This window comes from Protomyctophum bolini (assembly GCF_963924005.1).
Source record: "Protomyctophum bolini genome assembly, chromosome: 12".
NCBI classification, from domain to species: Eukaryota; Metazoa; Chordata; class Actinopteri; order Myctophiformes; family Myctophidae; genus Protomyctophum; species Protomyctophum bolini.
The window spans coordinates 9,602,134-9,629,755 of record NC_137873.1 but is presented as its reverse complement, the minus strand read 5'-3'; the positions used below and the strand labels follow the sequence as shown (position 1 = coordinate 9,629,755).

At 45.5% G+C, this 27,622-nt stretch overlaps 2 protein-coding genes across 3 annotated transcripts in view; both read left to right on the top strand.

The window, feature by feature from the left end:
* Positions 1-27,622, top strand: part of tep1 (telomerase-associated protein 1) — a 44,563-nt gene that overhangs the window by 16,303 nt on the left and 638 nt on the right. Inside the window, exons 18-55 of one of the 2 annotated variants that reach the window (XM_080778316.1) lie at positions 4,220-4,363; positions 5,296-5,587; positions 6,058-6,179; positions 6,811-6,924; positions 7,028-7,145; positions 7,637-7,825; positions 8,894-9,072; positions 9,192-9,333; positions 9,608-9,787; positions 10,136-10,228; positions 10,389-10,524; positions 10,845-11,010; positions 11,732-11,862; positions 12,273-12,361; positions 13,522-13,636; positions 13,756-13,782; positions 13,936-14,146; positions 15,345-15,465; positions 15,919-16,043; positions 16,174-16,273; positions 16,363-16,518; positions 17,456-17,668; positions 18,736-18,792; positions 18,973-19,093; positions 19,248-19,502; positions 19,821-19,975; positions 20,578-20,685; positions 21,479-21,583; positions 22,100-22,229; positions 22,526-22,611; positions 23,347-23,473; positions 24,028-24,158; positions 24,512-24,633; positions 25,260-25,409; positions 25,757-25,856; positions 26,334-26,457; positions 26,872-26,954; positions 27,244-27,348. In XM_080778316.1, the coding sequence (XP_080634442.1) occupies positions 4,220-4,363; positions 5,296-5,587; positions 6,058-6,179; positions 6,811-6,924; positions 7,028-7,145; positions 7,637-7,825; positions 8,894-9,072; positions 9,192-9,333; positions 9,608-9,787; positions 10,136-10,228; positions 10,389-10,524; positions 10,845-11,010; positions 11,732-11,862; positions 12,273-12,361; positions 13,522-13,636; positions 13,756-13,782; positions 13,936-14,146; positions 15,345-15,465; positions 15,919-16,043; positions 16,174-16,273; positions 16,363-16,518; positions 17,456-17,668; positions 18,736-18,792; positions 18,973-19,093; positions 19,248-19,502; positions 19,821-19,975; positions 20,578-20,685; positions 21,479-21,583; positions 22,100-22,229; positions 22,526-22,611; positions 23,347-23,473; positions 24,028-24,158; positions 24,512-24,633; positions 25,260-25,409; positions 25,757-25,856; positions 26,334-26,457; positions 26,872-26,954; positions 27,244-27,348 (5,122 nt within the window). The remainder of the gene's footprint in view (positions 1-4,219; positions 4,364-5,295; positions 5,588-6,057; positions 6,180-6,810; positions 6,925-7,027; positions 7,146-7,636; positions 7,826-8,893; positions 9,073-9,191; positions 9,334-9,607; positions 9,788-10,135; positions 10,229-10,388; positions 10,525-10,844; positions 11,011-11,731; positions 11,863-12,272; positions 12,362-13,521; positions 13,637-13,755; positions 13,783-13,935; positions 14,147-15,344; positions 15,466-15,918; positions 16,044-16,173; positions 16,274-16,362; positions 16,519-17,455; positions 17,669-18,735; positions 18,793-18,972; positions 19,094-19,247; positions 19,503-19,820; positions 19,976-20,577; positions 20,686-21,478; positions 21,584-22,099; positions 22,230-22,525; positions 22,612-23,346; positions 23,474-24,027; positions 24,159-24,511; positions 24,634-25,259; positions 25,410-25,756; positions 25,857-26,333; positions 26,458-26,871; positions 26,955-27,243; positions 27,349-27,622) is intronic. The other variant, XM_080778317.1, reaches the window with a different exon arrangement.
* Positions 230-3,508, top strand: LOC308325330 (phospholipid-transporting ATPase IF-like; the record flags this gene model as incomplete). Its single annotated transcript, XM_080777818.1, has 1 exon — positions 230-3,508. The coding sequence occupies one exon, from the start codon at positions 230-232 to the stop codon at positions 3,506-3,508; it is 3,279 nt and encodes a 1,092-aa protein (XP_080633944.1).

Sequence of the window (27,622 nt, the reverse complement as noted above, 5' to 3'; positions counted from 1 at the left end):
TGCAGTCTAATCCAGTCTAGACCTCTGGTCAGCCTAGAGACAGAGAGGAGAGCTCTGTTACGCATGTTGATCTTATGAATATAAGATATATAGCCAAAAGACAGTGGGAGCAAAAAGAGTGTGAGAGAACAAGGGAGATAGTGGGACTAGGCAAACTAGAGGGAACAAGAGAGATTGAGCAAGAAATCGAGATTGCTAGATATACTTCGTCAAATGTTTTTTTGTAAGGATGCTTCGGTGGATACGGCAGCAGCTAGGGTTTGACCCTCCCCACCAGAGTAAGACCAGGACAGTGTACGTGGCTAACCGTTTCCCAAAGCATGGCCACTGCAAACCGCAACCTTTTGCTGACAACAGAGTCATCTCATCCAAGTACACTTCTTGGAACTTTGTCCCCAAGAATGTGCTTGAGCAGTTCACAAGGACAGCCAACCTATATTTCCTTACTATCCTCATCATAACGTTTGTGGTAGACTCCCCTACTCACCAAGTCACCCATGCCATACCTCTAGCCATAGTCCTCACAGTAACTGCCATCAAACAGGGCTATGAGGACTGGCTGAGACACAAGGCGGACAATGAACTGAACGGTGCTCCTGTGTTTGTGGTTCGCAATGGAATTCTGTTTCAGACCAAATCCAGAAACATCAGGGTGGGGGATATCGTGCGTGTGGCTAAAGAAGAGACCTCCCCAGCTGACCTGGTGTTGCTATCCTCAGACCGCCTAGATGGGACCTGCTACATCAATACTGCCAGCCTTGACGGGGAGACCAGCCTCAAGACCCGCTATGCCAGATCAGAGACAGCGCCGTGTCAGTCGGTGTCCAAACTGGAGGCTCTTCAGGCTGTGGTGGAGTGTCAACAACCTGAGGCCGATCTGTACAGGTTTGTCGGTCGGATCACCGTGACCCACCAAGGGGAAGAGATTGTCAGACCGCTGGGACCAGAGAATTTACTACTACGAGGAGCCAGGTTGAAAAATACAAAGGAGATTTTTGGTGTAGCAGTATATACAGGGATGGAATCCAAGATGGCCCTTAACTGTGCAAAGTGCAAGTTGCATAAACGCTCACTGGTGGAGAAGTCCATGAACACCTTTGTAATTATCTACATGGGTATCGTGCTGTTGTTAACTGTCATTAGCACAACCATGAGGCATGTCTGGCAGCTTGAGAAGGAATGGGACGAGCCCTTTTACAACCCCGAGACTGAGACTGAGAGAAACGTCGGCGAGATCTGGAAATGCATCCAGGACTTCTTGACATTCCTGGTCCTCTACAACAAAATGATTCCCATCTCACTCTGTGTTACCATGGAGATGGTGAGGTTCTTCGGCACGTATTTCATTGTCTGGGATTCGGACCTGTACCACGAGGAGAGCGGTCAGCCAGCCCAGGTGAACACATCAGACCTCAACGAAGTGCTGGGACAAGTGGAGTACGTGTTGACCGACAAGACGGGTACGCTAACAGAAAACGAGATGGAGTTCCGTGAGTGTACAATCAATGGGAAAAAGTACCAGGAGGTCAATGGCAAACTGCTACCAGAGGGAATGGCTGAGGAGTCACTGGACAGTTCTACACCTCACTTGACTGGTGATGAGTTGTTCTTCCTCAAGGCACTGTCATTGTGTCACACGGTTCAGATCAGTTATGACCAGCCTGACTGTTCGGTAGGTGTTGGAGACCCACTCTCCCTCGCTAATGGCTCATCAACTCGGATGGAATACTATGCCTTATCACCAGACGAGAAAGCTTTGGTAGAGGCCACTAACAGGATGGGAGTAGCCCTCACTAGCAACAGTGGAGAAACCATGGAAATCAAAACGTTCGGCAAGTCGGAGAGGTATAAGCTGCGCCATGTCTTGGAGTTTGATCCTAATCGCAAGAGGATGAGTGTCATTCTACAGACTCCCTCAGGAGGTGAAGTATTGTTCACCAAGGGAGCAGAGTCGGCTATCCTGCCCCTCACCACCAGTGGAGAGATCAAGAAGACCAGGCTTCATGTAGACGAGTTTGCATTGAAAGGTTTGCGGACCTTGGTGTTTGCATGTCGCGACTTCAGTCCAGAGGAGTATATTGATGTGAATAGGCGTCTGAACGCAGCCCGCTCCGCTCTGCATCAGAGGGAGGAGAAACTACAGGAGGCTTTCAGCTATGTAGAACGAGACCTTCGACTTCTGGGAGCTACGGCATTGGAAGACAGACTCCAGGACAAGGTCCAGGAGACCATCGAGATCTTGCGTCTGGCGGGTATCAAAGTATGGGTGTTGTCGGGGGACAAGCGCGAGACGGCGGTTAGCGTCAGCCTGTCTTGCGGCCACTTCCACCGCACCATGAACATTCTGGAGCTCCTGCAGCAGTACGACCATGATGAGTGTGCAGAGCAACTGCACAGATTCGCCAAAATGATCAAGGAAGAAGACAATGTGGTCCAGTATGGCTTTGTGGTGGACGGGGATAGCCTCTCTTTAGCACTGAGAAGACACGAGAAGCTCTTTATGGAAGTGTGTAAAAACTGTTCTGCGGTGCTGTGTTGCCGCATGGCCCCTCTACAGAAAGCCATGGTGGTACATCTTTTAAAGAACTCCCCAGGGAAACCCATCACGCTTGCTATTGGTGATGGAGCCAACGATGTTAGTATGATACACGAAGCCCATGTTGGCATAGGTATTATGGGTAAGGAGGGTCATCAGGCCGTGAGAAACAGTGATTATGCAATTGGCAGGTTTAAATTCCTGGCAAAACTCCTCCTGGTCCACGGCCACTTATACTACTTTCGAGTAGCCATGCTTGTGAAGTACTTTTTCTACAAGAGTGTGTGTTTCACCATGCCCCAGTTTTTCTACCAGTTCTTTTGTCTGTTTTCACAACAAGTTCTATATGACCCTATCACTGACATGATGTACAACACAATTTTCACTGCTCTGCCCATCCTGGTGTACAGTGTGTTTGAACAGCCCATCCATCCACATGTACTGCAGAGTGAACCTGTCCTGTACAGGGACATAAGTAGGAACTCTCTGCTGCACTTCAGGACAGCAGAGAGTCGGTACTGGACATTTCTGAGCTTCTGTCATGGCTTTGTCTTGTTCTTTGGGTCGTGTATACTGATGGGGGAGGACACCATGCTCATGGGAAATGGACAGCTGTTTGGGAACTGGACGTTTGGTGCGTTTGTCTTCACTGCCATGTTAGTCACTGTCACCCTAAAGTTGGCGTTGGAGACCCATTTCTGGACATGGATGAACCATTTAGTGATGTGGGGCTCGATAGCCGTTTATATTGCGTTCTCCCTTGTCTATGGAAGCGTCTTCTGGCCGTTCTTCCACACCCAGAACATGTACTTTGTCTTCCATCAGCTGCTGTTGAGCTGCAGGGCCTGGTTCGCCATCATCATCATCACCATCATCTGCCACTTGCCTGACGTAGTGAAGAAGGTGATCTACGGACACCTGCAGTCCACTTACACCCAGAAAAGCCAGTCTATACCAGAGACCCATGCATAGGCCCTCCGCTGTGGCCAGAGTGGCTGTACCAAACTATGCTATAATAAATGATCTTTTTTTTTTTTTAAGAATGAGATGTGGCTATAGATGATAGCTGCTGAAGCGAATCATCTGCCTCCATCTCACCCTCTCCTCTGCCTCCTCTTCTCTCCAACTAACTTCATGTCCTCTTTCACTACATCCATAAATATTCTCTGAGTACGACCCATTGACCCATGGGTGTACACACACACACACACACACACACACACACACACACACACACACACACACACACACTCTCTCAATTAGGATTTGTGTCCACCACAATTGTTTTTGAGCAGTACATACTGTAACTATAAAACTATTGTACAGTGCAGTGTACAGCAGAGTGGAGTACAGAACAGTAAGAGTAGTACAGTGCAGTGCAGTACTACAGTAAGATTAGTACGAGTAATACAGTACAGTACGATGAGTACAGTACAGCACAAAACGATGAAACGCTTTCAAGATTTTCTCACAGATAATCACAGTACAGTACAGTACACTACAGTACAGAGCACCAATCAAGCAACTATCACAATAGAAGTATAGTTGTACCGCTCAGTTCACATGGGTGTGATTTTCTTTTTACACTCTCATTTACTCCATGCTCATGCATGTGTGTGTGCGTACACACACACACACACACACACACTCACTCTCTGACCTCTCGTGTTCCTGTGTTATCAGGTTTGTGGCAGAGCGCGGTTCATCTCGGCAGCTGGAGCATGTAGAGCTTATAGACAAGCTGCACAACATCCCTCCTCCACAAGGGACTCCACAACCTCAAACCACAACCAGTGTCGCCTCTCTACCAACCAGCCCTAGGTTAAGGTAATGTTCCCTCCACGGTCACTCATGGACAGTCTTTGGCTTTGGCTATAACAACAATGACAATTGTTGATATAGCCTAATAATAAAGGAACTCTACGTCTCTGCTTGTTATGCTTATTTTGGTGAACATATCGCAAAAAGTAATATGTAGCAAGGCATATATTATTGCGACTGTAGGTCACAGTTAACTATGGAATCATGCATTTCCAGTCGGCGTATCACTCAAAATGCCCATACATGAGTAAAGCCCCCATATATGGTGCCCAGGTCTCGTGACATCATGTGACATCTTCAGGGATGGAGATCCCTGATGTCATAGTAAATGCGACCTGCTATCGCAATTAAGCCCATATGGAGATCCCTGATTTCATCATAATTAGTATATGGATATACAGTATGTCAGAACCTGTTCTGACATTCCATATGTTTATCCTTCCCCATCCATCCTTCCTCTTCGATGTCTCCCTTTTGACTGATACCTGTCCATTTAAACTCTAGATGGGCCTGCCCCAAAGTTATTTGTGCAGCTGCGCCTGGCAGCCAGCGAAAACTATGAGTTCTTAACGGGACCGAAAAGTAAGGCCCAGCCCTACCTGGGCCCTCATCAAACCCTGTACTACACTCAAGACACTGTCCCCGCTGCCACCCTTTTGATCTCCATATATAAAGCTGACCTGTTCTTACATTCCATATGTTGATCTGACCTCATCAAACCCTGTACACTCAAGACCAGGCCAGGTCGCTTCTCGCCCTCGTCTTACTGGTATACTAAATAATAACTTCCAATTCTCGGGTAGGAATAAAATGCACAGATTGCAGCATTGACTAAAGCAGTAACGAAACTATCCACCTTCCTTATCTCAATGCTGTGTTCTCCCTGCACCCCTCCCTCCCTCACTCTCTGCCTCTCTCCTCCTCCATGTTGACCTCAGGTGGCGAGGCGTGCGGGTTTTCATCTCCTCCACCTTTCGGGACATGCACGCCGAGCGTGACGTCCTTGTGCGCAGCGTCTTCCCAGAGCTGCGGCGCCGTGCTGCGCCACACTGCCTCTACCTGCAGGAGGTGGAGCTGCGCTGGGGCGTGACCGAGGAGGAGTCGGAGCGCGCAACGCAGCTGTGTCTGTCGGAGGTGTGTCGCAGCCAGATGCTGCTGTGCATCCTGGGGGAGCGCTACGGTCTCGTGCCCCCGCGGCCCGCCCTGCCCGACCTGCCGCAGTACAGCTGGGTAACGCGTGGCTTCATTCATTCATTCATTATTATTTTATTACATTTTAAATTCCACAATTTGCAGAGAGACAGCACATAATCACATTAAGCAGCAGTAGGCTATCATATTGTAGGTCTTGTGGGGTTTTTTTGTCTAGTTTTTTTAGATCCCCTCTAACTTTCCCCCCTTACACCCACAGAAACAAAACAAACTCGAAATAAATAGGAAAAGGAAAAAGGAAGATAAAGAGAGAAAGAAAAGCGAGTGAGAAGTTGTTATCTCAACTTCATACGGGGCCTGCATTTTTAATGAGTGCGGCAGTCGTTTTTAGGTTATGGGTGGGTTCACTGAAATTAAGTGCAGTCATGGCATTATGGCTTTGTTCAGAGTGCAAGCAAATATGATTTGTTTCTCAAATACGATGTTTAGGACTGACTGTCCACATTATTGCATTTCCAAGTGTAACATCCCTGTCATTGTCCATGCAGTTGGCCACTGCCCCGGCAGGCCTGTCCATCACAGAGATGGAGATCCGTCAGTTCCAGGCACTGTACCCAGACACGGCACACCAGCAGATGTTCTGCTACTACAGGGACCCAGACCTCACCAAGTATGTTAGAACGTGGTCCCACCATGGATGCAGTATCATTACAGTTTCAGTGCACATTTTTACTTAATACAGCATGATTTCATAATGCAAAACATGACATCCTATACCTTATATTACAATTGCGATGTGGGTGTCACAAAACAAAGGTGACATCCGGATGGGATGTTACTGGGTCCAATAAATGTCACAAACGGGACATCTGGATTTGATTGCTATGATCAGCGCAGGTGGATTTTCAGGCTGCATGCGAAGCGACCTACACATTTACTTATACAAAAGTGTCTAAGGTTTTCAAACTTTTTGTGCAAAAGGCAAGTCAGGATCTCAAGGCACACCTGTATTGCAAAATAGCCTTATAGCCTTTACTAAATTTCCGAATAAAAATTTCTGAATATCATTTTAGGTTATATGATTTTCCTCACATTGGGGAATTCGTCTGCTGATATAGTGAATTAAAAAATAATGAATAACTTCTTGTATAGTTTCATATCTTGCAATGTTAATATTGTGAGTTGTCACACAAGACTGCACACCTGGGCTTGTTCAGGAACCAGTGGTGTAGATATTGAACTTTTCCAAGGTCATTTCCAAGTTGTTGTACTGGTTTTTAGATCCATCTGTGCTTTCTAAGGTCAGTTCCAGTGGCGTGGAGGTCGGACTTTGCCCCAGAGTCGGCAGAGGCAAAATCTAAAATGGCCGACCTGAAGGCGAGGATGTTGGCTAGTGGTGTGAAAGTGACTGAAAAGTGAGTGCTTCTTCAGCTCAACTCGTATTCTCCTGGAGCTGTACATTCAAAGGGAGATTTAGTGAAAAGTGACCCCCCTATTGACGCTACCTCTCTGTGACAGTTATCCGTGTGAGTGGGGTGGGGTTGTGGACGGGAAGCCCTACCTCAAAGGTCTGGAGGACTTTGGCAAGGCGGTCCTGGAGGACCTTTGGACGGCTGTCTTGAAGCACTTTGTGGAAGTAAGTGACTTGATTCATTCACTTAAGACGTCCCTACTCATGTTTAGCAAACATGTATTGTCCATCTATTCAGTTATGACAAATCTTTGACAATGATGCCCAAGAGCAATTTTTAGCCAGGTGCAATCTGGCTATACTGTCGATAGTGGACACTTTTTCATGATTGGCTGCCTCTAGTGCCTCTAAGCCAATGGGGGAGAAAACCCATAGTCTGAACGCTGCAACGTGAAGCCGTATCCTCTAAACTAATGCGAGATAAAAACCCATAGTGAGCGTGCTGCACCTGGCAATTATGACGTGAGTCATTGTTGTTTAACAAATATGGAGATGTTCAGGGTTCAATTTGTAAAAGAAACAGAGGGAGGGACATTTTCTCAACCACTTAAGCCCTGTATGTATACCTTGTTGTAGGACAAATAGGCCAATGTACATACAGTAGCCCAGCATATGGAACCCTGGAGCCGTTTACTAAAGATCTGATTTAATAACAGGAGGACGATGAGGCAGAGGCCGGCTTGGACGTCAGCGAGCAGGAGGTCCACCAGGGGGCACTACAGAGGCAGTTCTACGGAAGAGTCAAGCTGCTGGCTGAGGCTGTGGACAAGGTCCAGGAGGCCCGGTCCAAAGGAGGCATCCTGCTGGTGGAGGGAGCACCGGGAGAGGGCAAGACTGTCTTCATGGTAGGTAGAGGAGAGGGCAAGACTGTCTTCATGGTAGGTAGAGGAGAGGGAAAGACTGTCTTCATGGTAGGTAGAGGAGAGGGCAAGACTGTCTTCATGGTAGGTAGAGGAGAGGGCAAGACTGTCTTCATGATAGGTGGAGGTGGAGGAGAGGGCAAGACTGTCTTCATGGTAGGTAGAGGAGAGGGCAAGACTGTCTTCATGATAGGTAGAGGAGAGGGGAAGACTGTCTTCATGGTAGGTAGAGGAGGAGGAGAGGGCAAGACTGTCTTCATGATAGGTAGAGGAGAGGGGAAGACTGTCTTCATGGTAGGTAGAGGAGGAGGAGAGGGTAAGACTGTCTTCATGGTAGGTAGAGGAGAGGGCAAGACTGTCTTCATCATAGGTGGAGGAGGAGGAGAGGGCAAGACTGTCTTCATGGTAGGTAGAGGAGAGGGCAAGACTGTCTTCATGGTAGGTAGAGGAGAGGGCACGACTGTCTTCATGATAGGTGGAGGTGGAGGAGAGGGCAAGACTGTCTTCATGTTAGGTGGAGGAGAGGGCAAGACTATCTTCATGGTAGGTGGAGGTGGAGGAGAGGGCAAGACTGTCTTCATGATAGGTGGAGGTGGAGGAGAGGGTAAGACTGTCTTCATGATAGGTGGAGGTGGAGGAGAGGGCAAGACTGTCTTCATGATAGGTGGAGGAGAGGGTAAGGAATTCAACATTTACTTGAGTAAAAGTACAAAGGTTTTGTTATCAAAGTGTGCTTAAAGTAGAACGTACATTTCAAAGTTTTCAAATGCATAAACATCTTTTGAAAATTGCAGATCTACAAGCTCACAATGCACTCAAATAATCCAGTAAAAATACCTTGAAATTGTACTTAAGTACAGTACTTGAGTATATGTACTCAATTATATCTACAACACTGGTGGTTCATTGCATGGATATGCTGTGGATCTTTTAACTAGTGGGGGGGGGGGGGGCATCTTGCGTGCATCTTCAAACTACCAGCTGGACAGCCCTACCGTCGGCTCACCCCTTGTTACCGTGGTCATTTGTCCTCTTCCCTGTCCCTCCGTACAGGCTGCCCTTGGCAACTCTCTCAGAGCCTCTGACAAAACACTGGCCTGTGATGTCATCTCCTACTCCACGGATTCCAGCCAATCTGCACGCTCCGTGGAGAACCTTCTACGATGCCTCGTCCAATGGTTGAGGAAGATGAGGGACAGTCAGGAGGAATCTCCTCTTCCTTTGTCATACAAGTGCGTTGACACTTGAATCAGAATCAACTAAATGTGTTCCAATTGCAGGTGCCAGGTAGTGTATTTGTGTCATGTTAACCATGCCTTTCATCCAGTCACATGAACTTTCTCCATCATAGAGATTTGCTGTCGGTTTTCCACTCCATGTTGAGTGAGGACCAGAAGGGCCAGCGACTGACCTTGCTGGTAGATGGGGCGGACCTCGTCTGCGACCGCAGAGGCCAGCTGAACTCTGATTGGATACCACAGCAGGTCCCACGGGTCAGTTTGTACAGTATAAGTCAGTCCTTGACTATTAGTCCTATTAGTCATTGAACATGATACCATATCATCAAACTTGTCTCCATAATACCGAATCGGGAACGACTGGTCAATGCACCAGAGTTTTCTAAACTCGTATTTAACCACGCAGTTACCAAAGAATATATTTACTAAGTAAGTACACGAATGGGTTCCGAGGATACCTGCTATGGGACTATTTCACAGTGAGGTTGTGTACAGTAAGTAATATGATGTATTCTTGTATTGCTATCAGGGTACGTGTTTGGTGATAAGCGTCACATCCAATTCAGCCCTGCTGCAAACTCTGGCCAAGAAGAAAGGAGCCATGTCGTTAGTCCTGGGACAGCTGTCCATGCTCGACCGGAAGGAGATCGTCCAGAAGGGCCTTGATGTCTTTGGAAAGAAACTCAGTGACTCTGCGTTCAACAACCAGGTTCTTATCACGCTTGGTGCTCATGTGACTCCACTGTCAATTACCGGTGCCTCTCTTTATTACTTGAGATAAAGGCTGTTTAATATTCATACATGTGTCTACAGTGTCTGCTGACATTTAAATTAGCCTTAAATGTAGAATCTTCATGGATTGTTGTTTTGTACATGAGACTCAGAGTGTGCGCGTGTGTGTGTGTGTGTGTGTGTGTGTGTGTGTGTGTGTGTGTGTGTGTGTGTGTGTGTGTGTGTGTGTGTGTGTGTGTGTGTGTGTGTGTGTGTGTGTGTGTGTGTGTGTGTGTGTGTGTGTGTGCGTGTGCGTGTGTGCTTGTGCGCGTGTGCGTGCGTGTAGCTCCAGACCCTGATGATGAAGAAAGGAGCAGTGAGTCCTTTGTATCTCCACCTGGCCTGTGAAGACTTGAGAAACTTTGCGTCCTTTGACAAGGTCTGTTTTCAGCCTCTTAACATTGAAGAGAGACAAGTAGCTGTGTGGGGGAGAGAATAGTAAAGCAAAAAATATAAATAATAAAAGTAAATCATTTCTTATCTGGTGGTGGTGGTGGTGTGGTGTCTGTACTGTATATCTCTCTGTGTGTGCTCCCTAGATGAAGGAGTGCCTTGAGAGACTGCCTCCATCACTGAGCCAGCTGGTTCACTACAGTCTGGACAGACTGTGCTCCCAGTACCGAGGGGTGACTGGTCTCCGCTGGGCCCTGGCAGCTCTCACTGTCAGCACGGCTGGTGAGCTTTCACCACAAATATGAATATTGTGGTATTAAAATGTATTGTAATCAATCAAATCCATTAGTTCTATCAAGCTGTTGCACCCCCCAATTCACAGCACAATAGATGAAGACTTCTTTTCAAACAAAACAAATAAAATAAATAAGACAATAGGAAAGGGGAAAAAAACAGCATCGGCACAACATATCAGTAAAAAAGGGTAAACAGAGAAAAATACAGGAAAAGCAAGATGCAGAGGCACACAAACTAAACCATGTTCATTTTCATATTCTTTAGCGCTCTTTTTGCAAAGTGCATATTCTCCTCTTATCTTGTAGGCCTGAGGGAGAGAGACCTATACGCCATACTGAGTACCTGCAGTGACCTCTCCTCACAGGAAGAGCGGGTCACATGGCAGGAAATACTACGCCTGTCCAGGAAGCCTCGGCCCCAAGGACGCGTTCCCATGGCCACGTTCACCCACATGGTGCGGAGTTTACAGAGGTACGCTTGGTCACATGGTGTGGAGTTTACAGAGGTACGCTTGGTCACATGGTGCAGAGTTTACAGAGGTACGCTTGGTCACATGGTGCGGAGTTTACAGAGGTACGCTTGGTCACATGGTGCGGAGTTTACAGAGGTACGCTTGGTCACATGGTGCAGAGTTTACAGAGGTACGCTTGGTCACATGGTGCGGAGTTTACAGAGGTACGCTTGGTCACATGGTGCGGAGTTTACAGAGGTACGCTTGGTCACATGGTGCGGAGTTTACAGAGGTACGCTTGGTCACATGGTGCGAAGTTTACAGAGGTACGCTTGGTCACATGGTGCGGAGTTTACAGATGTACGCTTGGTCACTGAACTGACTGTGGAGTTTACAGAGGTACGCTTGGTCACTGAACTGACTGTGGAGTTTACAGAGGTACGCTTGGTCACTGAACTGACTGTGGAGTTTACAGAGGTACGCTTGGTCAATGAACTGACTGTGAACTCTGCCAGTGAGTTTGTCCCTCGATGATTACATTAGCTTGTATTTCCATATTAAATCTTCAGGTTTTGGACATACAACAAGGTTTCTGCCCAACAGCAACGCTGTACGCTAGTACGCTGACCAGTATAAAACAACTACCGGTAGTTTACTTACTTGGTAATCCAGAGGCCAAAAAGGCCAAAAAGTGAGCGTGTTTGATCAGTTTTGGAAAAACATTTTCATTTTCACTTGCAGCCTTATTGGTGCATCTCACGGCCATAACACCGATGACGTTTTGGCCCTGACCAATCCAGACGTGAGGCAGACCTTTGAGGAGCTGCTATGCTGCTACGCCGACAGAAGCAGGGCTCACCTCGTCTTGGCAGGTGAAACACAGACACACAGTCATACATTTAAGAACCACCGGTATTGTAAATCATGCATATCAGACCTGACTGAAGTCCATCCACATGCCAGCGTGATAAAACCGGTTCCTGTAACGGTTCCAAAAGTGATGGAACCGATTCCTGTTCCTCACTGTTGGATTGTGTTCCGGCTTGGATCAGTTGAACTAACATTGTATACTCTATGTATCGGAATCTCAATGAGAACTCACTTTTCAAGTTTTGAAAGAAGAATATACCATGACATTTGTAGTGTGGTTGCAGTAGGCAAATATTACCATTACAATCTTAGTGTTTTGCCGGTTGTATGGGGGCCCACCTGATGGCCCACCAGTGGGCCTCAGTCCACAGGTTGAGAACCACTGTACAGTGTTTCTCTCTCTATTTCTCAGCTTATCACTGGAATCTGGCGGACCCACAGGGAAATAACACCTTCCTTCACTGTGAAGCCACCTCTATCATGCATCTGCCTTCTCACCTGGTCAGTAATCTGCCTTCTCACCTGGTCACTAATCTAATCACTCTATAGAAACAGTCCGCACTCAAACTGACGCGTTTCGGCTACTCAGGCTTTCATCAGTGTTTTTTATGTTTTCAAAAACGCTGACTATGGAAGGCCTGAGTAGCCGAAACAACCTGTCCGTTTGTCATGACTGCTGCTGCGGTAAATAAAAAAGAAAGTTCACACTATGAGTGCGGACTGTTTCTACTGTACACACTGTTCACTCACTGAGAGTCTAGCCCCAGCTGTCCTTTTAATCAACTGACAGTAGAGCACGCTCAGATCAGGACTTCTGTCCCATGGGGGCACGTCAGTGACACAGTCAGTAGTGCTGTCGCCTCACAGCTAGAAGGTCCTGGGTTCGATTCCCCTTTGGGGACGCTGTGGTGGGTGCTGAGGACGTATTCTCTCTTCCACGTCATCAGTGCCCATACCCGAGGTGGGGTTGGCGAAAGGGCCTTTCTGTGTGGGGTTTGCATGTTCTCCCCGTGTCCCCTAGGGTAGGTACTAGTCTCCCCATCCGGACCATCACACAAGCCCCTTATCCACCAAAAGATGCTTGGTTCTAGAACTGGTTCCGTTCTCATAGGCGATTTTACGGGAAAAAGTTAAATATATATTTATATTTTATATCAATTGTAACTTATTTAAAAAATCACACCCGTGTGGAGTGAGTGGCGCTAATATATTAAAGTCTAACTCATGTTGATATGGTGATGTAATGGTGATGTAAAACAAACTGTGCAAACACAAACATTAAACGCCATTAACAATCAAGAGACAATATGACAAACATTAAACCTGTGTATAGGAGGGGCTACATTTATTTAAAAAAAAATCTGTGTGTCCCCCCTGCTGGGAGTGCCTAAAATCGCCTATGTCCGTTCTAAATTCTTGGAACCTTGGTGCTTTCACGGAACTGGCAGCTTTTGTTTTTTTGTTGTTTTTTTTTCGAACCAACTTTTATGGTTCTGAACTGATTCACTGGTTCAATATTAAGCGTCAGAAAATAACTGAACCTGTTCAACCCTGGTGGAAAAGGGGCCACAATGGTGGCTCCTGGTTAAGATGGAGGAAAAACAGGGTTTCATTTCATAGTTCGTGTATACTATGTACTGTAACTGTTTGGGTTTGTTTAGATGGGAAGCGACCAGTGGGAGGAACTCGGCTCTCTTCTCTCCAGCTACTACTTCCTGTATGCTAATGTGCGCCATGGCTTTCTGCACCACCTCCTGGAGACATACAGCCTGTACGGTGAGCAGAGAGGACTTAACTCACATAACTTATCATACGGGAGTTCATTTGAAGCATATTGTACAAATGTAGGGTCTCAATCGGTTTTGCCTTTTTTTTCTTTCTTCTCTCTCCTACAGACAAGGAGAGCGAGCTTAAACTCTCTGGTAATATATGTTGTGAATTATGAAATATAGATATAATTAATAATGTATTACTTTTATAATTGTATTACTCTTTGCTTGTGTGCATCTGACATTTTTCAAAAAGGGTATACTACCGTTATCCGTGTCTCATACACCTGTCTCGTCTCCTCTCAGCTGCCCGCCAGGGAAACATGGAGGAGTGCAGAGACTTCCTGCGACGCCATGCTGCTCTCCTGTCCTCCTGGCCAGCCCTTTATGTCCAGCAGGCCCTCAACGAGCCTCCTCACGCCTCTGCTCACCGCTGGGCACGAGGCATGATGGGTAAAGGAGGCGTTCGGGCCGTCCGTTTGTTAAACAACGACGACAGGATTCCGAGAAGGAACAGGTGAGCAGGTTGTGTCCGTGGTTGGCCAGTAAGAAGGAACAGGTGAGCAGGTTGTGTCCGTGGTTGGCCAGTAAGAAGGAACAGGTGAGCAGGTTGTGTCCGTGGTTGGCCAGTAAGAAGGAACAGGTGAGCAGGTTGTGTCCGTGGTTGGCCAGTAAGAAGGAACAGGTGAGCAGGTTGTGTCCGTGGTTGGCCAGTAAGAAGGAACAGGTGAGCAGGTTGTGTCCGTGGTTGGCCAGTAAGAAGGAACAGGTGAGCAGGTTGTGTCCGTGGTTGGCCAGTAAGAAGGAACAGGTGAGCAGGTTGTGTCCGTGGTTGGCCAGTAAGAAGGAACAGGTGAGCAGGTTGTGTCCGTGGTTGGCCAGTAAGAAGGAACAGGTGAGCAGGTTGTGTCCGTGGTTGGCCAGTAAGAAGGAACAGGTGAGCAGGTTGTGTCCGTGGTTGGCCAGTAAGAAGGAACAGGTGAGCAGGTTGTGTCCGTGGTTGGCCAGTAAGAAGGAACAGGTGAGCAGGTTGTGTCCGTGGTTGGCCAGTAAGAAGGAACAGGTGAGCAGGTTGTGTCCGTGGTTGGCCAGTAAGAAGGAACAGGTGAGCAGGTTGTGTCCGTGGTTGGCCAGTAAGAAGGAACAGGTGAGCAGGTTGTGTCCGTGGTTGGCCAGTAAGAAGGAACAGGTGAGCAGGTTGTGTCCGTGGTTGGCCAGTAAGAAGGAACAGGTGAGCAGGTTGTGTCCGTGGTTGGCCAGTAAGAAGGAACAGGTGAGCAGGTTGTGTCCGTGGTTGGCCAGTGCCAAGTCTCTCAAACCTCAAGCTACAGTAGTTCTTCCACAGTCTTGCTGAATGCTACAGATTGTCTGTAATTCCACACTCTGCACATTGCCTCTATCGGTTTCTATTTTTTTCAAGGAAGAGAAATGATAATTAATATATACTTACTTACTACTTACTTTAGGAGGTCACAGGTAACTGTTTCTCGAGGTCGGGGCCGGGACCACCAGGGACCCTTACAGGTCTATTTGTTTCCTCTGAGGATTTAACAGTGTAGATTGGCGTCCCAGCGATTAATCAAATGGAATCGAATGATCCGTGGACTAATGAATATCTAACTGGGGGTCCTTGAAATGAAAAACGTTGACAATCACTGAGGTAACCAATATGGGGTGTGTGGGGTGTCCTCACTGTCCTGTGTGTTTCAACCTAGTGAGCTGGTGTCGACATTCAGCTCTGAGCCCAGCTGTGTGGCACTGAGTCCAGATGGACAGCTGGTGGTGGTTGGCACCGGACAGGGCACCTTGCATCTCATCCACACACACACTGGACAGGTTGGTACCAAACTCTGAGAACTGTCACTGTCCATGTCACCGAAATGACTTTAAATGCTACCACCATGTGAAACAGCATTTAGTATAGGTTTCTAATTCAGGTAGTATTTCGGGCAGCAGTGGAAAATGGGTAGAGTGGCCACCTGAAGGTTCCCAAGTTTGATCCTTGCTCAAGTGTCAAGACGCTGAACCCCTAATTGCTCCTGGTGAGCAGGATGGTGCCTTCATGGTTTCCATGGATAAAAGTACTATATAAATTCACCATTTACCATTATTTTGTACTTCCACGCATGATAATAACCCAAATATGCCCAAATCCTTTGAGTCCTACACAGTGCATCGGTCTTGGCCGGGCATTCCAACTAACACAATTGGCATAACGACTACATTGGGATTTCTTTTTTAAATGGATCAAAAAGATGAGCCAATGAACTGTCTCATTCCTGTGAGCAGGAAGTGAAGTCACTGGTGAGCAGCTGTGACGGAATCACTAGCTGTGTCTTCTTGAGGGAGGGGCTTCTCTCTACGACCTCGTTTGATGGACGCATTGAGCTGTGGGATACTGACAATGGCTGCAGGTGAGAGTTTATACTAATAATTATTGTAACATATCTTATCTATTGGTGGCGATACCAATGGGCAAGTTAAAGCATCACCAATTAAACTAATTTATTCATCGACTGGATTGCTTGTTGCTTCTCTTCACAGGACTGGTCTAATTGACGCTCACTCGAACACGATAACGGGAAGTGATGTCACCGCAGACAGGAAGCACCTGGCAACTGTGTCCTTGGACTTCACACTGAAGGTTCGTTAATTCAAATGACAGTACTTCATCCATGCATTACCTCCATTATGATTCATATATTCTCTAAACGATGCTGCTGTGCCGTACAGGTGTGGTCTTCTCCAAAAGGTCAACAGGTGGCCACCCTGCCAAGCACCAGCCCTCTGAACTGTGTGACCTTTGACCCTGAAGGTCACCTTCTAGCTGGGGGATGCTGGAATGGCTCTGTGGTTGTCTGGAATTGGCTCCAAAATAAAACATTGACGGTAAGCATGAAATAATATAGCAATATAGCACCCAGAACTTGAGGCAAGTAAATTGACCCAACCCAGGGCAAAGCCAGGAGGGGAAAGAAGTGTAACACCTATGTAGACGTGCTGCGGCGCGACAGCTTGGCTGACAACACTGCAGAGCTCAAGAACCTGATGTTGGATAGGAATTTGTGGAGGGCAGCGATCCAGGAACCCCGAGTTGGTGTTGGCTAGACCTCACTCTCGCAGCAACAACAATATAGCAAGTCAACAATAAGATTGTAACCTGTCAAATTTAAGCAGGCCTTCTCAGCAGCAAAGCTTCCATGAGTTCCAAGAAGCAGCCTTGGTCACCAGTCAGTCGCCACTATGGTCTTTTTATGTTTTACACACTGTGTTTTTACAAACACACTCTGCCATTGCCATTCTCTGCCCGTCGTATGACCCGGGAGTGTCCTTAAACAAGTGCTCCCAATGTGAGCGGAAGACTGTGGGCTCTATTTTCGTCCATGCTAAACCCCTTATCCCTAAACTTCTTTGCCTTTTTTTACTATTTTGAAAAATAGTACAAAATATACAAAATAGCCAATCAAGCTCACAGCGTGTTGTTGATGTAGATCGGCTTGTTGAACTATTAAAAAAATATTTTCAAGATAGCAAAAAATAAAATAAAAGGCAAAAGTACCGTAGTTGGATATGGGGTTTAGCATGGACAGAAATAGAGCCCTGTGTCTTTGATTTCCCCTCCATGCGTCCTTTAAATACACAATGAAATCAAGCTAAAACTAAACTTTTATAGCCTGATTATCAGACTGAAGCTTCCTGAAGTCCACTCAGAGATCTATTGACTGGATCCAGGCTAAAACTTTTATTCATTGCCTGCTTTTTATTAATAAGAGCTTCGGCTAAAATGCAGGTGCTTAAAATCTAAACTGTGTTGTTGTCCCCCCAGTCCCTCTCTGGTCACCAGGGGTCCGTGCGCTGCCTCTCCTTCTCCAGCTCCTCCTCCATGCTCTGTTCTGGAAGTATTTCCGGGGAGGTGAGGCTGTGGTCAGTACCAACGTCCACCTGTGTGGGGCGCTATCAGGCTCACTGGGGAGCCACAGAGGCACTCTCCTTCCTGGATGGAGGAACCAGGCTGCTGACGGCCGGCTCTGACTTTAAGGTGAGGCTTGCTTTACACACTGTGGCCCCTTTTCCACCTGTTGGTTCCCAGTGGGAACCGGTTCAGTTCTTTTTGGTTCTTAGTCCATGAGCCAGAGCTCCAAAATTGAAATGTTAATTATGAATTGAGTGGGCAAAACCATACCTATATTAGATTGTTATCACCATTAAACTTCCCCAATTGAGTACTTACTCGAAGACAATGATTTATTGTATTACAAAAAAATTACATTTTTAAATATGCAAATGAGGCATAATGTAGGAAAAGTGTGTGTGTGTGTGTGTGTGTGTGTGTGTGTGTGTGTGTGTGTGTGTGTGTGTGTGTGTGTGTGTGTGTGTGTGTGTGTGTGTGTGTGTGTGTGTGTGTGTGTGTGTGTGTGTGTGTGTGTGTGTGTGTGTGTGTGTGTGTGTGTGTGTGTGTGTGTGTGTGTGTGTGTGTGTGTGTGTGTGTGTGACGGATACCGTACACATATCTTTTCTTTTAACAACCTAAGACCTATACACTTCATTCAAAGCATTAGGCGCTGCTGGTTTTCTCCATCGTTCAAGCACATACCGTTCAACCATGTACAATGAATTTAGATTTCTCCAGACATATCAGTAGGCTGAGATCTCTGATCATCTGGCTACACGAGACTACAGGTTCATGTGATTGAGAAGAGCTAAACCCCAGTGTGTAAAACAAAAATGTTTCTAAGGTAAACCACACCAATGCAACTCATTGAGTCGCAATGAGTTGCATTGGTGTGGTCCTTAAAAAAACGTTTTGTCTCAACCCGACCCTTTGGTGTGGTTTGGGCTTTAGTCTACAGGTTGAAACCAGGTTTGTAATGCTGGGCCAAATGGATCAACCACCACGCCCCTATCGTGATGTAATAATTATTCTTTAACCACTGACACAACAAACAGGTACTATTATTATTATAAGATTTCATCTTGGACAATTGCTTTGCTCATTTACTGTATGGGTCTTGCGTTTCCATCGTTGTTCCATATGCTGTGTTTTATACTCTGAGTACCACAATACTCCCTCTTCGTGATGGCAATGCCTTGTCTCTTCTATCACAGCTCCAGCTATGGTCAGGGGGACTGGGCTGTTCAGTGGCTAGGTTCACTGAAGACCAGGTACTGTAATCTCCTAAATGATGACTTTGACTTCATAGAATCAATTATTGAACTTTCCTTCCAAAACAACTATCTATATATATATCTATATATATATATATAAAACATTACCCAGAACTAACATCGAGTTGTGTTTTTATATAAATTCTTAGTATGCTAGCATTCTCTCTGTATGACCAGGAGCCTCCTGCGAAGAAACTCAGGAGCTCCATGCCCGCAGCTCTGTGTACAGCCTCAACCACTGATTGCATTGCTGTTGGCTACCATGGAGACGGACTAAAGCTCTTCAACCTCAAATCAGGTGTGTGTGCGTGCGTGCGTGTGTGCTTGCGTGTCAGGTTACAAAATCACAAGTGGACACAGTATTTAATCTCGCGCTCTATCGAACGGAGCGAAACGCATGTCTTACAAAAGATCATGATCAGTAAAGTAAGTGTGTGCATGCATTATTTCAGCTGAGAGGATATGGGCCAGTGTGGACCTCCATGTGTCCGTCCTGTGCCTGATGTGGCTGGCTGCAGACACCCAGACAAAGGTCCCTGAGCTGCTGGTGTCTGGCGGTGCGGACAAGTCACTGAGGGTGTGGAGGACCAGAAGAGAGGAGGAGACCGCCACGCTGGAAGGCCTTGAGTTAGTGGGAAAGATTCAGATGCAGCAAGGCCCCGTCCTGGCTCTCGCCCAAAACTCCACACATCTGGCTTCTGCCTCTGGTGAGTATCGATGGAGATAAACCCTAACCTAAAGACTAACTAAAATAAATAAATAAAACAGAGAAAATCTTTATCGACATTCAATTAAAAAGGAAGATAATTAAGTCTTGGGGGCTTTCACATGTAGGAACTGCTTGGAAGATGGGAGAGGGGGTATGGGAGAGGGGTTATGAGGCGGCTCTCAGGTAGGATGGGGCCCAACGCCCAAAGGATGCTTTTTTAGTTTCTTTTCACAGGACATTTCTCCTGCTACAAAGGGATGAGCTACATTAAATTGCTTTGTGTTTGTTCACCAACTCTACTTTTGCTGTCATTCAGATGACTTCACCATCGCTCTGTGGTCCATAGACGAGCTGAGGAACATGACCCCTGACCCCACTGCTGCCTGTGTACTGCGGGGTCACAGTGGAGGGGTCACCTGCTTGGCTTTCAGCCCTGACGGTCTGGAACTACTCTCTGGTGGAAAAGATCAGGTTTGTGTGGGTGCGTGCGTGTGTGCGTGCATGAGTGCGCATTTTGGAAACATAAATAAATACATTTCTGTTTTTAGGCTTTTATCCAATCAGGATATTTCTCCAATTAGGATAGAGAACTCAGGATACAGATCAAACAAGAGCAGACAAAACTGGAACACTATAACAATGAAGCTGATAAATGGCTACTCTCTCTTAGATGAAAGTTTGCCACTTTAATACCTGAAAATATATTTTCTCTATAGCAATGATCACAGCATAGTGCTTTAACAAGCTCTCTCAGTCTACTATGTACTATGGCCAAAACAGGCCTTAACATCCACAGCCACATGTCCTCACTGGCTGGTTAAATCCTGGGAAAGGAACACCAAGATGACGTCATTAAAAGAGCGTAGACTAAATGAAAATAACGATGGAAATATGACATTTCTGTTTAGTTCGTTTCGTTCCAGCTGTTTTCATACAGACGAATGTAAACCATTCTAGCGATACCGGTAATTGCGATCAGGCGAGTGTAGGTACCATTTCAGGTACCTACAGTACCTGAAATGGTGGGTGGCCATGATGAGTCCACCATGTTAATGAGAATGTGTTTACTGCAGGCTCTGATGGTGTGGGATGTAAGCTCATCTCCAGCAGTTCTCTCCAAGTCTCTCCCTCACTCTCACAGAGACTGGATCACTGGCTGCGTCTGGACCTCACACTGTGTGGTGAGACTTCCTTACAGAACCAACACAGACACTGCGATTCACTCCCAAGAGTTAACCCATGTAGACCACACATGTAGTATGTTATTATATCTTTCAAGCTGGGAACTGCCTCTGTATAATTTTAGTTGATGCTATATAAAGCTGTTGTTGGGAAGAAACCTCTTATCTCCATATTATATTATTCTATCTATTTGTGTTCTTTTCCGTAAATTAACAACCTACTGACTACAAATCACACTGACTACAAAGTCACACAAATGCACCGAAAGTAGCAGATTCACAAACACCAAACACGGTGCAAAGCAATGCTTTTTGAGCTTGTCCATCTGCTACTTTTGCAATTAACCCATTCTGACCTGAGATCAGATTCATACGAGGTTTCCACTGGACACACACTGGTCTGATGAACCCATTCTGACCTGAGATCAGATTCTAGAAATGTCAGTCGTTCTTCGAATTTTTCAAAAATAGCAGACCTACAAGCTCGTATCGCGCCACTCGGTGGCGCGATATGAGCTTGTAGATCTGCTATTTTCCAATAGCTAAAGCATAACATGATGCTGAACACCAAAATGGGTGCCCGGTCAGAATGGGTTAAGAGTTTTTAGAATCTGCCTCATATCTAAATAAGAAAAATCACACCTGTGTGAAGTGGCAAAAATAATTACGCAAGCGGCCAGGGTTAATGTGGCAGAAAATGACAGAAATACAGTGAAATGTTAAACAATAAATAAACAGAATTAAACCATAATGACTTTCACCTGACATTGTTCTCTATGTATCTCTATCTCAGGTAAGCTCCTCCAATGATGGCAGGCTGCTTGTGTGGGACCTGCAAGCAGGCCAGAGTCTCAGGGAGATCTCCTGGACATGTCCCCTCATCTCTCTATGCTGTCTGGTGAGTGGGGACGTCACAGTCCATTAATACATTATTATAAATGTATTAATACATTATTAATATTCAAGATTTCATTTTTTTGTATTGTTGCATCTTATAAACAACTAACTGCACAAGAGTAAAAGGTTTTGGTTTCTCTTAATTCGGCCATCAATAACAAAAATAATTAAGAATAGCAACTATATGTAGAAGGTAAGGCAAAGTATGTACTGTACTGTACCGTACATTAGTTGTAGCATACTTTGAAGTGCTTGGCAGGTGTTTTTATTATTTTAGTGGTTCATGGTCAACATGAAATGGTTAAGTAGCTTGCACAAGAAGCAACCATTTTGGTTCATTAAAGCTACCATTTTGGTTCATTAGTGTGTGTGTGTGTGTGTGTGTGTGTGTGTGTGTGTGTGTGTGTGTGTGTGTGTGTGTGTGTGTGTGTGTGTGTGTGTGTGTGTGTGTGTGTGTGTGTGTGTGTGTGTGTGTGTGTGTGTGTGTGTGTGTGTGTGTGTGTGTGTGTGTACACAGGGGGAGTATGTGATGGCAGGCAGTGTGGAGGGCTCTCTACATGTGTGGAAGTGGGACACTGGCATGGAGATCAGCCACATTTCTGCACACCGGCAGCGCCTTCACCACTGTTCTATTCTTCCTCCTAAAAGTATGCCTCATAACTGCCACACGCATGCACGTGGCATGCTCACACATCCATAGAGGGCAACCTGTCCTGTGCCTTCATACATACCATTGTAAAAGCCTTCATACAGCGCACAGTACTTCGCACTGTGCACATTTGCATTGACTGTCGTTTCAGATGACCAGGCACGTGCACACATAATGTTGTGTTCACACAAGGCATATGCCTTGTGAGCTTGTAGATCAGCTGCTAGTTTTGTCAAAAGTGCCCCTTTAGGGAATTTCAGACCCTGCCTCTCTAACGTCCTCACGTTCCTGCAGATGACAGCACAGACGTCATGGCGGAGGACATGATCGTTGCCACTGCATCTGATGACGGGACAGTGGAGCTCTGGAAGCCCTTTCAGGTACAGTAAATGTGTCCACTGGGAGGGAACCGACGTTTACATATGATATTTATATGAACATTGAAATGCTGCACAGTAAAACAAGTACACTACATGGAATGTACGTTTCTATGGCGTGGCTCTGCAGTGTCAGTCTGTGTGTCTTCGTGTCCGGAGCTAATCTCACAAACCACTGGAGCTATTTCTTGTGCACATTGCCAATAGGCTTCTAGAACTCGTTCCGTTCTTTATTGTTATGAATTATTATTATTATTATTAATTATATGAATGATTTCTAACCTGGATTGTGACACGGCCCACTCTGGTTCCTAGTTCAGGGCAAGAAGTAGTATTTTTTTGGTTCCAGTTCCGGATCAACTTTTAGGGATCTGAACCAATTAATGTGGTTCAAAATTAAGCGGGGAAAAAGACCAGAACCGGTTCAACCCTGGTGGAAAAGGGGCCTAATTATTGATTTCACATTTTTACATACTGTACTTTAGCAGTACATCAATGAAGTGGCGAGCTGACACTTCAGTTAAACGAGCATACCTTTTGAAATATTTTCTTTGGGTTTTTTTCCCCAGAATGTTAAATCGTGCTGGCGATGTGCCAGCTATTAGCATAGCCAATTTCATACGTTTCCAGGCAGGCAAATCTGTGTCGCCAAACCTGTATTGCCAAATTTACCCCATCCTTTATACTGCATGTGTATATCCTTTATACTGCATGTGTACTGTATGTGCTGTGCTGTAGGTGGAACACTTCAGTACGTTCCAAGATCACAGTGGATCAGTCCATGGAATGGTGACCAAGAACAGAGTCTCAGAATTCCTCTCTGTGTCCGAGGACGGTTCACTGAGGTGCTGGACATGGTCCACAGGTAATGCATTGCTGTAGCTCTATCTGGTGCCGCGGCCTAATGCATATTAACCTGGCAGTCCTTGAAATGAAAAGGGTTGAGACTCACTGCCATAGCTGTAAAACGTGAGCGGCGCCCTCTGTGGCTGCCACATTCGTTGCAGATTCACTGCCACTATATACGTTACGAGACATGAAGAATGCAGTGTGTTATAATTGTTATTATATATAAAACGAAAACTGTCGCAAAATGTATTTTTATTGTCTACATGATGTCTCATGTTGTCAATGTTTGTTTAACTGCTGCCCTAAACAAACATTAAAAGTCCATAGAGTTGGCTGCCATTCGATTTTTGTTAAACATGCTCTAAACAAACAAATATTAAAAGTCCATAGACTTGGCTGCCATATGACGTCATTTCAAAAGCCAGGCATTGGAGGGGCTGCAACCCTAGTTCCCTGCCTTTTGAGCGCAACTGTGCTCGACTATATTTAAAGTTCTCTGTATGTATGTGAACTTGAGGGAATGGGTTTTATTCAGTAAGTAACCCTTCCAACTCTGCATTGTGTCTACAGAGATCCCTCCCAGTCTGAAAGGTAATGCCACAGCCGTGTGCTACTATCAGACAGACACCCTGCTGCTGGCTGGCTATGAGTCTGGTCTGCTGGAAATATGGCAGAACAACACTGTGATTGGCCAAGAGCAGGTAAAGTGTACGTGCGTGTACGTGCGTGCATGGGTACGGTATGTGTGTGCGTCTGTGCGTGCATGCCAGCAGACATGCATAGATTTGACTACAGTATGTTATATTGGTGTATAACATGTTGACACTCACTAACGGTACATACAGATTTAGGATAATACTGTGTACACACATTGCAGCATCAGACAGTGAATATACAGTATATCGTACTGAGGGGAGTGAAACCAGATGAAATAATATGATTGATTGGTTGATATATAGACTATAGAGTGTGTGTGTGTGTGTGTGTGTGTGTGTGTGTGTGTGTGTGTGCGTGTGTGCATGGTAATTATATTTGTGTCGTCATCATGTGTCAGGCCTCTGACAGCGGCATCACAGCCATCTGCTCCATGCCTGAAGGACAGTTTGCCGTCGGCTGCCGAGAGCCGTCTGTTACCGTGTGGAAGCTGCAGTGGAACCCTCCACACAGCACTGTGAGGTAAACACACAGCACTTAATAATAATAATAATAATTATGAATTGCATTTTTATAGCACTTTTCCAAGTGCTCAAAGCAAAGCTTCCTGAGCCACAGCCGCCCAATATATTCAGGACATACAGTAGATCTCAACACAACGCTGTAAAATGACGTTGCTGTATTATCTCCATATTTTAACACACTTTTTGTGTGTTTTTTTCATAAATGAATGCCCTACTTGATCATACTAGTTAGTTAGTTCATACTACAGATCATATTACAGTGACAGATCCACAAGCTCGAGCTTGCAGTAGATCTGCTACCTTTGTTGTTTTTTAATCTGAATTATTAAAAGTAATAGTTCTGGACAAGAGGAGGTTTCCACCCGACAGAGACGATAACCTCCATTTACACAATTCAACTATTGGCTTTAGGGGAGAAAATAAATCTTACGCACACTTGACTCGTAAATACGAAAGAAAATGATGTCCCTTGAAAAGTGTCAGCTCGCCACTTCATTGATGTACTGCTAAAGTACAATGTAAATTATCCATAGAACTGTGGCTCTAACGGCTGCTGTCGCATCTGTACAGTAAGTGTGAAGACATGATACATTATTGTTCACGTTGTGGTCCATTTGCTCGTAGCCTGGCGAAGGTATCCACCTACAAGCAGACGGAACCAGCGATGCACCTCCACTACTGCTCCGTCATGATCGCTGCATTCGAGAGCGGACGCATATCTAAAGTCCCCAATGACGAGGACTCGGAGAGCAGCTGGGGCAACACCATCGACCAGTAAAATACTTTATACATGTTTACAGTGTGTTTTATGTATTATTTGTGTCTATTTGTTTCTTTCATACCACTCTGTTTTTCATGCCACTCTTTTTTTGAGCGGCGCTATCCCCTCCAAAGTCTGGCTTTCAGAAATGACGTCATGTGGCAGCCAAGTCTTTGGACTTTTATTCCCCCCAAAAAAACAGGACCCCACTCACATCAGCCTGGGTTCCAGCCTGATTCGCTGCGTTCTGTGGATTTGTTTTGTCACTTGTTACTCGTCGACAAAACAAACCACAGAACACAGCGAATTAGGCTGGAACCCAGGATAGCCAAGTCTATGGACTGTCTGTTTTGTGTCTCAGGTGGGCGACGGATTTGCGCATTCTGGGACTACTGAAGAATGATGAGAAAAGCTTGTGGTTAATGGGCGAGAGCGATGGAAGTGTCCAACTAGGCTTTGTGGTGAGTTTGAATTTGTATACAAAGCAAGTGTTCAATTAACAAACTGTAGACTGTGTTAAGGAAAGATTGTACTGTGCGGTGGCTTTATTCTGATGATTTGTCAATCATCAACTGGATTGTTTACAGTCTGGGAGAGCTGCATTCTGAAACTTTTCTTTTGGTGAATAAAATGTTGTTTTAATCTGTATGGTAATTTTAATGTAAGTTATGTAACTAGTACATATGCAGTGGTTGGATGTGTTCTGCTGGTCTCCATAGTCTTCCACTGAACTTCCATAGAAACACCTCAAAGCTCAAAGTGCAATATCTCTCCTTCTCAAGTGGGCATTCTGTCTTGGAAGAAAACGTCTCCCGCACGGGAAACCTGGGTTTGAATGCTGGAAAGGATATACTGTGTACATCTTATGAATTGCAGCTTTAAACATTTTTATAAAATCCCACCAACATAAGAACAAATGTTGCTTCTCTTCCTCACAGTTTGCCCTGGGCTCCACGATGACATTCCGTTCTTCTTTCGGTTATGTGGAACTGTTTGAAGACCAAGCAGATGTCCAAGCGCAGATGAAAAGGACCTTGGTAACGGCCTGTACAGTGGATGAAGGTACCTCTTTCTGCAGCATTTTCTTTTTTCAAAGTTACTTACTGCAGTAAAATGGAACTTTCAAAGTTGCTGTAAAATAAAAAAAGAATGCACCAAGACTTAAAGGAGTAGTTCACCCACAAATGACTTATTTTCTATAATTACACACCCCATGAAGCCGTGAATTCATGGAGATGTTTTTGTTTTTGTCGCATTTCTAAGCCAATAATTTGATGACCGGCGGAGTCCGAGACATAAAGTGTCTCCTATTGACTGATGACCATGTCATCAAATTATTGACCCAGGAATGTGATAAAAACGATCAAATCTCCATGAGTTCAAGGCTTCATCGGGTGTGTAATTATAGAAAATAGGTCATTTTTGGGGTTAACTACTCCCAGTTGTATCTAATGTGTGTCTTTCTTATATGCTCAGACTTTGTGGTGTGTGGAGACGCTAAGGGGAACATGATGTTCAACCACTCACCTGATGTGAGCTCCTGGAGCCAGTGGAAACCTGTAAGAATCCAATTGAATGATAGTTCAATCAGCCACTTAGTGAGAGTGGGTTTGTCAAATTGTATTTGAGACCAAATGTTCTTATTTTATATTCATCCATTTGTTGAAAGTGAAAGTTCTTTCATGCCGTTTACACATTTTCACACTCTGAGGAAAGCATCTGTGTCATTTTAGAATGTTGTGTTAGCTATTCAAAAATAGCAAACATACAAGCTTTCCCAGTGGCCCCCAGAGGCAAGCGAGACTATTTGCTACGGTGAGTGACTGGATGATGCTGCTTGTTCCGCAGGCCCACAGTGACAGAGTCAGTGTGCTCCGGGTGACCAGAAGCACCATCATCTCCGCCTCCTACGACCGGACCGTCAAGCTGTGGGACAGGACCACCAAGCGACAGGTAATGTACCGTACAGTAGTACACTGTATGTATAACACAGGCTGTGTTACTACTGACAGATAGTGTGGTGAAATCTCACATGATATTACGCTTGTCATTAGTTTCATTCACCTTTCTCCGTCTGTGTGTTTTGGCACAAAACATAGCAATAGTTTTGCATTCTTTTTTAGTTTTTGAATTCTTCATCAAACTATTGTGACCTTGTGGACCTTTGACAATGACATTTTTCTCTATGATTTTAGTCCGTTTTAGTTAGTCTGGTAAGCACGCAAAA